General features: G+C 39.4%; 1 protein-coding gene across 3 annotated transcripts in view; it reads left to right on the top strand.

The window, feature by feature from the left end:
* The window catches only part of LOC120563540 (protein piccolo-like), a 44,628-nt gene extending 29,618 nt beyond the window's left edge, over window positions 1-15,010 (top strand). For all 3 annotated transcript variants that reach the window (XM_039807761.1, XM_039807760.1, XM_039807759.1), the window contains 15 exons: window positions 1,414-1,522; window positions 1,741-1,808; window positions 1,905-2,146; window positions 3,413-3,460; window positions 3,554-3,684; window positions 4,596-4,622; window positions 5,068-5,161; window positions 6,150-6,221; window positions 6,641-6,938; window positions 7,321-7,515; window positions 9,664-9,805; window positions 9,929-9,987; window positions 10,608-10,745; window positions 10,872-11,017; window positions 11,801-15,010. In XM_039807761.1, coding sequence (XP_039663695.1) covers window positions 1,414-1,522; window positions 1,741-1,808; window positions 1,905-2,146; window positions 3,413-3,460; window positions 3,554-3,684; window positions 4,596-4,622; window positions 5,068-5,161; window positions 6,150-6,221; window positions 6,641-6,938; window positions 7,321-7,515; window positions 9,664-9,805; window positions 9,929-9,987; window positions 10,608-10,745; window positions 10,872-11,017; window positions 11,801-11,944 — 1,913 coding nt within the window. In that variant the 3' untranslated portion in view covers window positions 11,945-15,010. The remainder of the gene's footprint in view (window positions 1-1,413; window positions 1,523-1,740; window positions 1,809-1,904; window positions 2,147-3,412; window positions 3,461-3,553; window positions 3,685-4,595; window positions 4,623-5,067; window positions 5,162-6,149; window positions 6,222-6,640; window positions 6,939-7,320; window positions 7,516-9,663; window positions 9,806-9,928; window positions 9,988-10,607; window positions 10,746-10,871; window positions 11,018-11,800) is intronic.
* The last annotated feature ends 841 nt before the right edge of the window (window positions 15,011-15,851 follow it).

Here is a 15,851-nt window from a genome sequence, read left to right as displayed (position 1 = left end):
ATGGTGTAAACGCAAATCTTTAAACTGTTATTATTTTCATGGCAGCGTATACGCCTTCAGTAAAAGTCTCTGCCTGAATCAGTGAATTCCAGATGGAGATGTGAGAGGCTGCTGTAGCCTTCTGTGTTGTGGTCTGTCATGTCTCATTCCCCGACACATCACATCCAAACAGAAAAAGCCTGTCAACTCACCCTCCACAGCACTGGGCTGCATTAGTCATTAGGCTATATTTAGCATAGACAAACATACGTACATACACAAGAATTAGCTTTAAGAATGTTCAGAAATCCCTACTTGATTTCTACATACATTTATGAAAATTTTCAAATCGATCTTCTAATGTTTATTGTTTGGATAGAGGGGAGCCTGAATATCAATGGTAATTCCTATAGTTTGAAGATATGTTTAGAACACAATTGCTTCTAGTTTCTCTCTTTAAACGTAACTCCACCAAAAGGAATGCCATGACTTTGCCATTGCACAAGGGAGCGGGTAAAGGACGAAGATCATGTTTTTCTTCTTGGTCTGATGTATTTTATTCATATTTTTGTTTTGGAAATAATACGATAGAAAAGGTTAGACTGGGTTCCCTTTTCATGGCATCATTAGTTGTAATAAAGAAATAGGAATAGTGGTCAGGCCAGCATGTTTACTTTCTAGCGTATGCTGAATTGTAACTCTACAAATGTGATGTTTATGTTTCACTAAAAGAGAATGGCAGTGGAACATGCCTTCAGGTGCAAAGAGAAATAAAGTGGGGGAGGATACAGTGAATTATATCTAGAGAGAGCAGGGGGAATAATCTAAATGAGCATGGGCTCATGCAGTACGATATGTAGATATTAATTCAAGCCTTTATTGTCACAGCAGCTGGTGAGTTGCTTCGTAAGCAGAAGTCTAATCTGAAGACCAGGTTTCAGTTGTGTAAGTGAGGCCTCATACAACTCTAGCCTTGGGTTGGTAGTTTAAGTTTGCTGTGCTCTGATTTTTTGTTTATTATATCATTAATATATAGATTTTCTATTTCAGATGTGTTGTTTTGTCTCACTTGTTCTACCTCTAACATGTAATTCTTTGTTTGAGTAATAACAAATAAGAGTGTGTGCAAAACAAACAAAACAAAAGTTCCCTGTTGCTGTGCTGTGTGTGTAATGCTATAATAATGTGATGTCAAAATCAACACAAAAGCCAAAATGAAAATGAAATTATAAAAGTTTCCCATTGGGTGTACTACACATTAAAGCATTACTTCTGTTGTGTGAACATGTAGGCTGCACTATCCAGACTGAATCGTCTTTCATTTTATACAGAGATGGGGTGAAATTAATTTGCCATCAGGCTATAACATATTGTGTGGGAATTGATAATACCCTTTTGACTCTGAATTGCCTGCTTGCCTTTATCACACCGCAGGAATGCAGGTGTTGGAGTGGAATGGAATCCCTCTGACGGGAAAGACTTACGAAGAAGTGCAGTGCATCATGGGCCAGCCGTGTGCAGAGGCGGAGCTCTGTGTGAGACTGTGAGTCACATCTGCCATCATTTACCCCTCTATCCCCCTGAAACTCCAACATGTTTAGTCGCAATATGTTAACTCTGCACCCATGTACACCTTCTCTCCTCCCTAATTTACCTTCCCGTCATTCCACACCCTTTCATGTGACAAATATCACTCTATGATTACTGCTAAGATACACTGGTTGATATCCCATTATAAATTTCCTGTATGGATCCAAACAGCGACCTTAATATGCTGTCTGACCCTGAGCACCCACAAGCCCTGGAGCACCATGTCCAGCTTAAGGCTGGTATGTACAAGCATTTGTTGATATGTCTGCATGCATGCATGTATCTGTGTACCTATTTCACATTACAAGGTGAGTTACTATATGCATTTGTCTCAGTGGGTGGGCAGCGTTCCCCTGGTGTGGATCCTAAGCAGTTGGCTGCAGAACTGCAGAAAGTATCCCAGCAGCTGGCTCCTGGTGTTGCCGGAGCAGGGCTTGGGCCTGGGGGTTTGGGGGTCCTCTCTGCACTGGAGCGCTCTGCCCTCCTCCACTCGGGTCCAGGATCGGCTGCCTCCAGTGGTGTGCCAAGCCCCGGTCAGCCCGCATCCCCTGCCATAAACAAGAAACAACGACACAAGGTTGTGGATTTGACTTGTTAGCATGCTTTCTGCTGCCTCATCTCAAACAAACTCTTCAGTTGTGAAGAGTTCAGTTTACAATGTGATGACGAGGCGGAATATAGATATTGAACAACTGGTTCATATGTCAGAGGTTGATACATAAATCTAGTCTGAATGAATAATAGTATGGATCTGTTTGAAGTGGGAGTCTGTGGAACCCGGTGTGATCCATCATGCATCATCCATCAGTATTACATCACACATACATTACATTACAAATGGGAGGTTGCATGTGAAGGTCAAATGGTGTGACTGTGTTCATCAGAGAGTGACAGGTGACTTATAATGGAACAAGAAAATAGTGCATAAACCTGCGTATGGGTGTTCCTTACACATGAAATAGGCAATATGCATAGGTGCTTAACTATAATAACTTGATTATTGAAAGGCATGTCACACTGATAGAAGAAGAGGATACATTATATAACAACAAATGCTGATGAATAACTAGCATAGAATATGAAACGAAACAGTAGAAATAAATTTGTACTTTGGAAATCGTCTAAACGGAAACAGACAATTTCTATTAATGTCTAAGTAGCTCAAATAATTGATTAACCTTCTCAAACTTCACTGGAGGACTTTCCAGTCAATTACTGTACACAGCTCAGATAGTCAAATCTCTCTTGAGGCGTACAGATCCAGTGAGAAATCTTTACTCGACATCTTTTCTAGGAGGACATCTGTAAGATGACAATATGTATTTCAATTGTGTAGTCAGAGCACCATTTACAGCACAATAATCCAAGCATAGTTTCTCAAGTTTCAAAAGTTTATTGTCATAAGCACAGTAAGGAAACAGTTTTCCCTGTACAATGAAATTCTTCCTTTGCTGTCCACCGAATGCCAAAAAATGTAAAATCTACAAAATATACTACAGATATACAAATTAAAACAATTTGAATAGGCTGCATATGAAAATATAATAATAATAATAATAATAATAATAATAATAATAATAATAATAATAATAATAATAATAATTAGTAGTAAACAGGGCAAATGTAAATAGTGTAAGTTATGAATGTGCAAACTGGAGAAATGTAAACAGTTGAGTACAGTTTTGAGGTAGACCATGAATATAAACTCCTATCTACTGTTTAGGAGTCTGATGCATAGATGGATGCATAGTGGCTGAAGTCTAGTATGTACTTTTCTTGGTGGATCAGTTCATGAAACAATCATTTTACATCCATTGTATGCTCTTCCCCATATTTCTTCTAGCCAATAGAGGTAATGAGGATACCTCACCCCATCACTGGAGAAATTCAGGTATAAAAACACTTACAAAAAGTACTAGAGATTTTCTTTCAGCTGTAGTTTGGTCTTTCTCACACAGCCTTCACTCCACTCTTTTCCCCTTAGCTCCAGATCAACTATGACAGGAACCTGGGAAACCTGATCGTCCACGTCCTGCAGGCTAGAAACCTGGCCCCGAGGGACAACGACGGCTACTCTGACCCTTTTGTCAAGGTCTACCTCTTACCTGGGAGAGGGTGAGCTCTGACTGTGTTTAAGTGATGGATGTCTGGTCTGTGTCTGCCTTTCTGCTTCTGTGTCTGTCTTGTTTACTCTCCCCCTATTTCTTTCTGTCTTTATATTGACTGTCCTGTACGGAATTGACTAACTACCCAAGTTTGTATGAGAGAATGAGACTGGACATGATGATATGAGGCAGTCATTTGTAGTGCAATTTCAATTTGATTTAATCTCTATGAATCAATGGATAGATGTTTTAGACTTTTTACAAAGCTTGGACAGGAGATATGTAATATGTTCAACTATCTGGTCATAGACAGCATACATGTGTGCAAACACACTCTATGCTGAATTTACAAGTTCTCTCTTACTCTGCCCACTTTTGACAGAATTGAGAATTTTAGTATCGTCCCCTAGTATTATGTCCAGGGCTTCCTCCTCTTCCCTGATCTACCATCTTCCCAAGAGCCTGCGGATAGCAAGAGAAAGGATCGATACATCCTTTTTCTGCTGCTCTGTAACAGTATCTGATCTGAGATAATGACCCCATCAGACCTGTTTATGAGATTATGAGCCCTCTCTACTACATACTATATAGGTTAGAAATAAAAGCTCTGTAGGAAAGCACTTTGGTTCCTCTGCTGTTTAACAGACATTAGCAGTAGAGTACACAGTCATGGTATGACAACAGCAGTTCAGAATAGTGAATTAGCCAGTTGTAATCATTGTGATGTTTTTTTGGACTTGTCACATACATTGCTTGGGCACTAAAACAGTGACACACCCTACAGAGAATATTGATTGCCTCAGCTCTCTATCCTTTACTGGCTTTTCGTTGAGCTCTCTGAGCTTCTCTGACTGTTTTTTGTGTTTTTGCTTTTCTTGTTTGTGATATCTGCCCTCCTCTTCCTCTTCTGGACTCCCTCAGCCAAGTCATGGTTGTCCAGAATGCAAGGTAGTGTGGTGCTGATCTTTGCTTTTCGTTGGTGTTATGTTTTTCTTTCTGTGAATTATGTCTCCAAAGTGGTTTTCCATCCTTTTGTTGTGGCCTCTGTTGTTTGTCCAATTATCTGCTCTATGTCATGGTGTTTAAGAACACTCCTGTCATTGCTTTTTCTCTCCATGCCTCTCACTTTTAGATCTCCCCAGCTTCTTTCTCTGAAGTCATTGTGATTTTGTTAAAGCATCTTCGCCAAAACAGACAATTTAAAGAACATTTACATTTGAATTTGTTTATGATGTCTCCACAGCAGGAGATTGACTATTTTACAAGCATCTATTTAGTCCACATGTATTGAGTATATCACAGTTTGGTGAATGTTTGCCATTGGGTCAGGCAGGGAAGATACATTTTCATTTATTATTGACAACCAATCATTCTGAATATCATGACTTATCAGTGCTGATAACAAGAGAAGGACCAAGTATGCACAGAAGACCATGAACCCAGAATGGAACCAGACTGTCATCTACAAAAACATTCATCTGGAGCAGGTACTGTGCAGAATGACATTAACATTCACACACACACACACACACACACACACACACACACACACACACACACACACACACACACACACACACACACAAACACACACACACACAACCTGTCTTGCTTGTGCAGTTACTTAATGTGCTGTGGGCCACTTTGGGTGAAGTGCATGTCTTATACTCTTATTAGGATTCTATCCTCAGCCCTGTCCCAGGGCTGTTATCCGTATCCCTCTGCAACCTCTTATCAGCACTCCCAAGACTCAAGTTAACAACCATAATTTCTGCTCTAACACAGTCTCAACACAGACAGCCTAACTATGTGTCATTTTGACAAAAGAGTTATATAAACTTGATAATCATGTGCCTGTATGCTTGTCTGTTACTGTGTGAGTGTTACTGTGTATATGGGTGTGTGTTCTTTTTGGATGTCTGTGTTTGCAAGGAGCATGTGTTGTTTGTGACAGAGACACCATCCAGACTGTAATTACAACAGTGAGATGAGTGCAGATCCGGTAGCTTTAGTGGTCTGAGAAAAGAGGCTGTCATTGGCTCCTCTCAGGCTCTCTTCTGTTAATCACGTCTCATTGCTGGCCGCAGCCTGCCGGCCTTAAAAATGCTGCTGCATTGACTGTTCGCCCACTCACCCCGTGAGATATGTTTCCATCTCCTCCTACACATTCCCATATACACATACACATTCACAAGTTTATGCACAAATGCGTGTTCATGTATTGGAATCGACCAAATCTAATGTAAGTCCTTACTTCCTTGTTTATTACAGTATTACAGCCTATTATAGATTTGCATTAATTCATGCACTGCACATAGAGCGTGCCTGTTTTATTTCGCGCTTCCTCCACCAACATGCATACAAACACAGGCACAATCACACATACACATTTCTCTCCCTCACACATACATATGCACACAAAATCCCTCATCATAATATGTGCCCCCTCTCTCCTTCTTCACTCTTTCTATCCAGTTAAAGAAAAAGACGCTGGAAGTGACAGTTTGGGACTATGACAGGTCCTCCTCCAATGACTTCCTTGGAGAAGTGAGTGCTTTTGGAATCTGAATAAAAATGTCTGAAAATGTCAAACGCATTTAGTGTTTATATCACACAAAAGGATTCTGCTTTTTTTTGACGGACCAGGTTTTCTTAAAACAACCTAATATTACTAGAATGAAACCTCTCCTCCTACAAACTCCCAAGTCAAGCTTTGCTTCATGCCTGTACATCTGCATAATGAGCAGTGCTGTTCATCTTGTGCTTAATGCAGTATTTATTACAGTTCTTTAGCAAATAGACTGCATACACTGTCCTGTTATCTACCTTCATACACATTCCTCTCTGTGTATCAGTGAGATTTTTTCTACCTGTTTCACCTGGGTGTTGGGCTCTGTTTTAGAGTGTTGAATTTTTTTTTTCTTTCTCTCAATGCCACTGCCGTGTGTATGTTAATTTTGTCTCAGGTGTTGATTGACTTGTCGAACACGGCCCAGCTCGACAACACTCCTCGATGGCTGCCGCTGAAGGAGCAGAGTGAGAGCATTGAGCACAACAAAGCCCACCATGCTGCTCAAGGCCCACCGGGGTCTGGCTCAGGTCAGGGTTATGGTCAGGGACACAGCCTAGGCCATATGTCAGGCTCTGGGATGGGGCCTGGGCATGGTATGGGACAGGGTCATGGACCGGATGGGAGTCATGATTCACCTAAAACCTCTGTAATCAAGAGCAGAAGCCATGGAATCTTCCCTGATCCAGCCAAAGGTAAAATAATCCCCAATACGTACTTGTTTTTAGGCTGGGAGCTACTCTTACACATACTCATTTCCATGAATCAGTTTATATGACACATCATGACACTGATTATCCTTGGCAGGTCTCCGTTTGCGACAAAAAACAATAATTCATAAAACTGGTCACTCAGTTGTCATAGAAATAGAGGCTGTTACCATAAAAAACTAAAATGCTAATAATTTCTTGACAGCTGTTATTACACTCCATGTGCTTGTCAACTGCTGCAGTAGATGGCACAATAAGGACCGTTGTGGAGGAGACAAAAATAAATACTGTTAACAGTGTGGATTCATCTACAGTACATCATCTCGACCCACTAGCATTCATAACCTTCCAGGTCTTCTTCCTACAGACATGCAGATGATGCCTTTGGAAAAGTCACACAGCAGCCCAGGCAGCTCCAAGTCTTCCTCTGATGGCCAACTGCGCTCCCACGGCCCCTCCCGAAGCCAAAGCAAGAGCAGCGTCACTCAGGCCCACCTTGAGGATGCTGGGATAGCAATTGCTGCTGCCGAGGCTGCCGTGCAACAGTCCCGCCTGCAACCAAGTAAATCCTGCCCCTACCCATGATACACTTCCTGTGACATGCTTCCTTTTTCCTGCGCATGCAAGCTTTGTTGAGAACGTTTGTTGAAAACCTGAACCGCTGTGCGTTCGCCTCCTTAACATTTTACCTTTGCCTTCTGCTCTCCTTGTTTTACTTTTTTTTTCTGTGAGCACAGAGTGATTTGTTTTGATCAATAATTTTAGTTTAATTTTTGACTCCTCCAAGATCAATCTTACTAATATAGTCACTAAACAAAACCCAAGGCAGAAGAAAAAGACTAAACAACTGAGATATACCAAAACCCAAACTTGCTATAAAAAAACACTATATTCAGTCTTTAAATCTAAAATTAAATATTTATCCATCTGGCACATTCAGTGCACTAAATATCCCAAATACAGTATTTGACATTTCCCATCTGTTTAACATTTTGCTGCCTATTTCGGTATCTTTAGTAGGACATAAAGTTAATATATTACTATGAGTTATTACACTAACACATCAGAAGAGTTTTACAATTTATAACACAACTAATGAATAATATATATAAGAGCCCCAGACCCCTCTGTTTTTACATGAATTGTGCATGTGCCAATCCCAAGCATATGGTTTCTACAGAACCCAAGTGTGGAGATATTCAACCCCGTTATAGAAACCAAACTGAGATGGCAAGCCCCCATGTCTTGTACCATATTAACACGATTTAAACAATATCTATTCATGTTTATGCATAATCTTTAGTGTGATGTCCTCCAAATGAAGAACTTTGTTGTCATAGCTTTTTACATGTAAGATAAGTTAGCCCAGTGTCAGAACTATTTACTAAGCATGCAGTTGCAGCTTCCCTGGCTACTGTTCCCTGGCCACTGAGGACTTTGTGATGCTGCAGTCTCTCTCTGTGTGCATGTGAACCCTTAGATAAGTCACAAAACACACACACAGGTATGGCACAGAGGCTCCCCTCCCTACCCAATCCTCTCCCAAACCTGCCGCCTAAAACAAAGGGGATATAAATCTGAGACTGAACCAGTCAAACCAGGAAACACAGACACACCAAGAGGTTCAAAAGTCAACAGGAGGCTCACTCACCGGCCAATGAGAGTAAAGCGGTCTGCTAACCATGAGAGGAACAGAAGTGTCAAGGGAAGGTGAGGCAACATAGGAAATATGCTAAATATTATTAATCCTAACTTATTAACCATAATGTAATAACACTAAAAACTAATAAAAAAAAAGATGAGAAACAAAAGCCATATAACTAAATGTGTAAATAATTGAAGTAGCAAAACTCTTTTCGTGTAAGTCTGTTAATGTCTGAGTGTGAGTGTCTTTTTTTGTTTCTTTTTCTATTGATATAATTGTGTTTTCATGGCTATAGAAATGGCCTATCCAACTATTTGTGCCACAGATTATTAATTATTGTGTTATTATAAAGCAAATGGAGGCAGTGGACACTGAGATCAAGAAGGCAAAGAATATATCCACCCTTAGTCTAGACAGAAACACTTCACATACTCCCTGAACTAATCACGCTCTTTCATACTGTATATGAGCTTAACTCAACAGCAGCCAGGACCCAAGAGAAAATAATGAAGTTCAATAAAGAACAGTCATATGTCCTCAAACTATATTCACTTTCATTTATGAAGTGACCTTGATTTATTCCTAGTGAAGGGATTTGCTGTGATCTTGACGAGTTAACCGAGGTGATTCTCACAGCACTGCTAAAGGACAAGCTGTCATCTATGCTGATCTGTCCCTCCTCTGATATGCTGTTATGTGGTGCTCATTCAAAGTTATGCGTCACTGTCAGTGAGTGATAGCTGGGGGTGTGAAGTGTTTCTGTTGTTCATGCATGTATGTGTGGTACAGTAAAAGTCAGTGAAGCCGCTCTTTGTCCGTTGCTGTGTACAAATAATTGCGACAGACAGACAGACAGACAGACAGAGACAGACAGACACAGACAGACATACAGATACAGACATACACAGACACAGACAGAAACAGACAAACAGATAGATAGATAGATAGATAGATAGATAGATAGATAGATAGATAGATAGATAGATAGATAGATAGATAGATAGATAGATAGATAGATAGATAGATAGATTTCCTCACCATCATGTTTGCTCTTGCCACCCTCAGGACCAGGACACCGATTGGGAGATGTCTCAGGGTCAGTGGTGCTGTCTGCCCCGAGTCTTGTGGGAGACGCCTATGGAGGTCTGGATGGGGAAGAGGGGGCTGGGACTGGAGTGGACAGTGCCATATTCCAAGTGCCACGCATGTAAGACCATTTGTAGCTCATTCTTAGCAAAGCCAGTAATGCTCAAGGCTGACAGTAATGCCTAGAATTCTATTGCCATTCCATAGATCTAATGATGCCCATATGTTTGTTTTCTTCTCACAGTGGTAAGACTATTCCTAACGGCACCGACAAAAACCAAGTAGGCACCCCAGAAAATGAAGGCAAGTTACAGAAATGTCCTCTGTTTTTTTTAGTTGTTACTTGGTTGTAGGTCTCCACCTGCTGGATACTTTGTATAACAACAGAATACATTTATTTACAATGGCATGCTTTTAACCACCTCTAAACTGTGTTTTCATAATGACTCTATTTTGTTGTGGAGTCAAATGCTCAGTTAAGTGGGTATTGTCAAGAATCATTATTTACCCAGCCTAATGACTTAATGCATGGCTTGGGATGGTGGAAGAGGAATGGATGTCACCCTATCCTATCTGCTATCATAACTGTATCTACGTTTCATGTAGCTCAAGTGTCATGGTGCCTATCTTCCATCTCTAGTTACAATTTGCAACAAAAAGCCCAATGTCATAGGCTGTAGCTGGCAGCTGTTACACAGATGAGGGTCAGGCAGTCATTTCCATGGTGCCTAACGACTCATTTAACTTAGCCTGTCTTAGTAAAATCCTTACACTTAATTATCAATAGAGGCACATGATAGACATGGTCTAAAAAAAACTGTGAAACTGGAAAAATTTTCCCTGACCTGCTAAGGGTTCAGCCAGGGAATAAAGAAATATAGAAATCTCCATCACCCACATCTCTTTTCATTCTTATTTTTTAGGTGGTAAAACACAAGTAATGGGGGAGATCAAGGTGGCTCTCAAGAAGGAGGTGAAGACAGAAGGCGACCAACTGGTCTTGGAGATCCTTCAATGCAGAAATATCACTTATAAATTCAAAAGCCCCGACCACCTGCCAGGTCTGGAAATAGTGTGTGGCTGTGCACATGCATGAGTGCAAGTATATGGTTATGTGTTTTTGAGAAAGATTAAATAGTTTGCAGCTTCACTAATCCATATTCATGATGCATCTAATTTGTCTTCAGACCTGTACGTGAAGTTGTATGTGGTAAATGTAGCCACTCAGAAGAGGATCATCAAGAAGAAGACCAGAGTTTGTCGACATGACAGAGAGCCCTCTTTCAATGAGACCTTCAGATTCCCCCTCAACTCAACTGGACACTCCATACAGGTACAACAGGCCACCAAATACGACAGATGCAGACCGGCAGATATGGATCTGGTTGTGTCTACCTGTCAAGCATGTGTCACACAATGCTGCTCCAATTTGATTTTGTTAGATACCTTTTTTTGCATACCTGGTTGGCCTAATAATCGCAGAAAATAAATTCCATAGATTTGCAGTACGGGTGTGGTGTTACCATCCAATAGTTTCAGTTCATTTTACATCCATCATCTGCATAATGGTTCGTTGCAGCTAATTAAAACTGGAGGCTTGGCAATACAAGTCTTAAACCTCATTATGGTGAGTTTTATAAACTGGTCTGCTGCCTCATGTAGCAGCTGGGAGATTGGACCTCCTGGTGGGCTGCAGGATATGACTAAAAGTACCTGGTAAATTCCATAAAAGGTAAATTCTAATAAATACTGGCAAGACTTAAAATCTCATGCTCATTGATTCTTTTTCAGACGATGCTGAAGGGAAAATGAAGTGGAATGTGTAACAAATACATTAATTTATAGTCTTGGATACTAACATGTCCGCATTTCATCCTGATTTAAAGGTTACACATTTTTTATTTCTACCTAGGTATAAATATTCAATAGATCAGACTTTGTTGTCTTGTAACCATATCACCCAATGGTGCTTGCATTATTCATGCTGAATAGCGTGCTTTTACCTGTGCACTGTTTAAGATAGAATGGGTGCGTGAGCTGTCAAAGCACAAACACTAAGAATTTGATAACAGAGTCAGTCATGACAAATCTGTTTCTCTTTCCAATGTATTTCCAGCTTTTCTTGGTGTCCAATGGAGGCAAGTTCATGAAGAAGACCCTGATAGGGGAAGCCTACATCTGGCTGGACAAGGTAGACATGAGGAAGAGAGTGGTCAGCTGGCACAAATTGTTCGTCAGCTCCACTCAGACCAACCCCTGAGCGCCGTCCAGATAGATGAAAGGTGAAGCCAGAATGTACTAGTTCAGAGATGATTAAGAGAAAAAAAAATCAAGAAGTGGAACTAAAAAAGATACATTTAATTCAGTTCAGAAGTTTTAAGAAGGAGGGAATTATGTGCTAATACCATAACAACTTTATCAGTCCAACACTGCCAGCCCACATGTCCACCTCATATCGAGTTTGTGCTGGCTGTGCTTGATTGTGGGATGCAAACATGCAAATACCACAGCAGGCACTGAAACATGCAGCAATATGGCTTTTAGAGCAGGGTTGTCTTTCTTACCTTAGTTCCACTCCATGGTCCACATGAGACTTTGATGTTTCAGTGTTGTGCAACTAAACAAACATATCTATCAGAAGGAAAGATGAAGAAAAAACTGGAATTTGATCATTAACTGGATTAGCATTGTGTTTTCATTGTTGAAATGCCCAAGTGATGGTTGTGATGTGTGTGAAAACCAGTGGTCTTGAAATGCTTAATGATGAAGGAATGTTCTTTTGTATGATAGTCTTATAGTTTCATGTAAAAAGAAGGGAAAAAAAGAGTCAGACAGTTGACTTTTGCTATGGGATGAAGACAAAATGTACAGCACTACAGATTGTAGATATCACACATGCAGATTACAGAGCATATCAGAGAACCACATTGTACAGTGTGATGTTTATATAATATACAAAGATATCAGATGCAGAATATATCTAAATACAATATAATGTATAAGAGTTCTTCTCCTGTCACCAGATTATTTATAATAAAAATATAGACATATGATCTCTGTTTAAGGTTGTGGGTGACGCACTGACAATCCAGTAGGCTACTTTAGTCTATGGTGTAGGCAGTCTAAATAGCCGTTTTGTGAATGTGGACCTCTGATTACACTGATGCACCATTAGATATTTAACAGGGCTGTGATTACACATTTGAAAGGTCAAAGTCAACATTCAGTGATCCATGCTATTGTGTAAGGCAGGTTAAAATGAACAGCATTTTGGTTTTCGAAATCCAAAACACTTGCTGTGTGGAAAGTTACAAGCCAACTGTAGAGGATGACAAGAGTTTATCACATCTGTGTCATGTGTACGACATTTTTACTTTAAGGCTGTTGTAGTTCAGAGCTCAGAGTAGCTCAGAGTATGCTAATATGTATTTATGTGTAGCTCATCATGTAATTACACTGTTGGAATGAACATGTAATTTACACAAGTTGTGTCAAAACCATCTGTGGATCTGCGACTGCCATCGCTTCAGTATGACAGCTTTGCTTTCTGTGTATTAGTAAAACCCCCTGGTCTGAGTTTTACCTAAAAAATAATTTCAAATGAAAAAAAAAAAAAGTTCTTACCAGTCAAATGTCAAGGTTTCTCTGTGTGTCCGGCTGTGCTGTAAAACTCACTATGCTGTTTTTATGTGAGTGACTCCCGCAACACAGTAAACCAGCCTCTTTCACTGCCTGTGACCAAAACACTCACTCAGGCCCACTTCAGTCAGATGGGGGCCAAGTCTCAGTACTAATTTGGAGCAGGTGACCCATGTATTCATCGTGTAATGTTATGCCTCCATATCTATAGAAAGAAAAAGAAAAAAACACTAACAAATGACCCTCAGAACTACTGTCGGTATATTTAAGCATATCACTGGGCTGATGCAATTTTTTAAAGAATTAAACATAACAGAGGAAACAACAAAGACACTAAGAACACGATGTCACTTAAATGATATAGCAAAGGATAACAAAAAAGAGACTATACTAAAGAAGGGATCGTGGTTAATTTTTCAGATATTTAATTTGTTGTGCCAACCTTACTTTTTTAATTCCAGACCCATTGGTTCTTAATTCTATGCAACATAGAAGTGTTTGAATGTATTATTTTTTTTTGGAACTTAATGTTATATCTGTGAAGATATGGTCTAAAAGAAATTTGTAGAAAAAAATACTTTAATTTGTACATCATTAAAAGAAAACATTAAATATATTGATTGTTTTTACTGATTTTAATATAAATTGAGGTTAACAGCTGTTAACTTCTACATAGAGCGTGTGCACTTTATTGTTACATTGTTTATTTTCTTGTCTTATTTTAACTGTCATGACATGCAAGATTATGTGTTTTGTGTTTCTGCACTGAAATGAACTGAATGTGTGTAATGTGGCGGCAGAAAATATTGTGGTGTGCATTTTGTATTGACTGTATGTGGCAAAAGAAAAACATACAAACACGTTGGGGTTCCTAAACACAATACACAATCTGGGGAGAAATGACCTTTACAGTAGATCATGCTCATAGTCTATTTAACAGTCTGTGTACAACGTACAGTAAATGAGACCTAGTCCCTCAATGCTCAGTGATGACTGTTTAACCCCTCGTGTTTCATTAGACCTTCCTCAAGCTAATTACTGTTTGTTCCGATCTGCTGTTGCCTGTAATTGTGAAACCATCCATTTGTTGTTGTTCTGAGGGGTGTGGATGTGACTCAAGTCCTTTGACATGTGTACATAAAGTGTTTATTTTCTACAAAGATTGAATGTTTATATCGTCCGAAGTTTGAGCATGTGAGTGTCGAAAAAAAAATCACAAAAGACTTATAATTGTACAGCAATGCGTGTCTATAGTTGTATAAGGGGAGTTGACTGTGTAATCAAAACATGTGCTGTCAACCAATGACTGTCTGTGCAACCACGTCCCGTAAACGGCTGAAACAACACAAAGGGAAAAAAAAACTATTCAACTTAGTATAGTTGTCTGAGACTTTGTGTTTTGGATGTTGCATGTTTTGTTGATGGTTTGTCTGTATATTTTGCCTACAGATTATGTTTAAAAAGAGAAATAATATGTATAGATTTATCCGTATGCTGACTGTAAAGAAATATGCTTGTAAAATTGTCTTGTTTTTCACTCAGTGTAAAAACAAAGAATCTAATGTTATGGTTTTGTGGTTGTACACAGGATGTGTAGAGATATTATGCAAATTGTGCTGTAAAAGATCAGCTGTTTCCCCTGAGTCTAAAGAATAAAAGAATAAATATTAAGAAGAGCTATATTACACATGCAGTGTTGGGCTTGGTTTTGTTTCGCATTATGAAACTGAATTTTGAAGGTTAACTATTTTTTTTTCCTAAATAAAGACCATACTGCTTTTTCAATGATACTAGTCAGAGTAGGGACTTGTTATAGTAAAAAAAAAATACATAGCAGTCTGCACTGCCTTTCACAGTGCCATTCTTGATACTACCACAGGATGGTGTCAAAGTGATGCACATTGTGTGTTTGATTATGAAGGGCATATTTGCAGTAAAAAAGTAACTCCTCTGCAACACTATTTTTTGGAGTAGTTTAATCACCATTTATTAATTAGACCTTCTCAAGGGCAAGTGCATTTCATTTTTGATCATCTGCTCCCTATGGACCCTGCCTCCATTCAAATGCAAAAGTTGACAATTAAGTGCAAACAACTTAAAAAATGCTGTGATACTTCAAAATATGGATGTATTTACCTAGCCTTGCTGTCATTTTGTGGTGCAGTTTATAGGTCTAGTATATCTTTTAAACATTCAAGATGTAAACTAAATGAACACAACAACATTCCCATGCTTGGTCATGTCTTTGATGCTTTATTTAGCTGTAATGTGAAGACATGGCCACTCAGTGGCAGAGTTGACTCCAGCTAACATCTGAGACTATTGTAGAGAAGAACATTTAAGTACCAGAATAGCACTCCAAATTATAAAAAGGACATTTCATTTGGAAATACCACCACAAATCTGAAATGATTTGCAGATTACACTTCAGATATCTGCATACAACAGCATGTAGGATTTAAATGGTAAGCCCCACAATTTCCGTGTCATGTGACCAATGACAGTTGACACCCCCCCCCCCGCGTCTA

This window comes from Perca fluviatilis, chromosome 8 (assembly GCF_010015445.1).
Source record: "Perca fluviatilis chromosome 8, GENO_Pfluv_1.0, whole genome shotgun sequence".
In the NCBI taxonomy this organism is placed as follows: domain Eukaryota; kingdom Metazoa; phylum Chordata; class Actinopteri; order Perciformes; family Percidae; genus Perca; species Perca fluviatilis.
The sequence above is the reverse complement of the archived record's forward strand: the minus strand, read 5'-3'. Positions and strand labels throughout refer to the sequence as shown.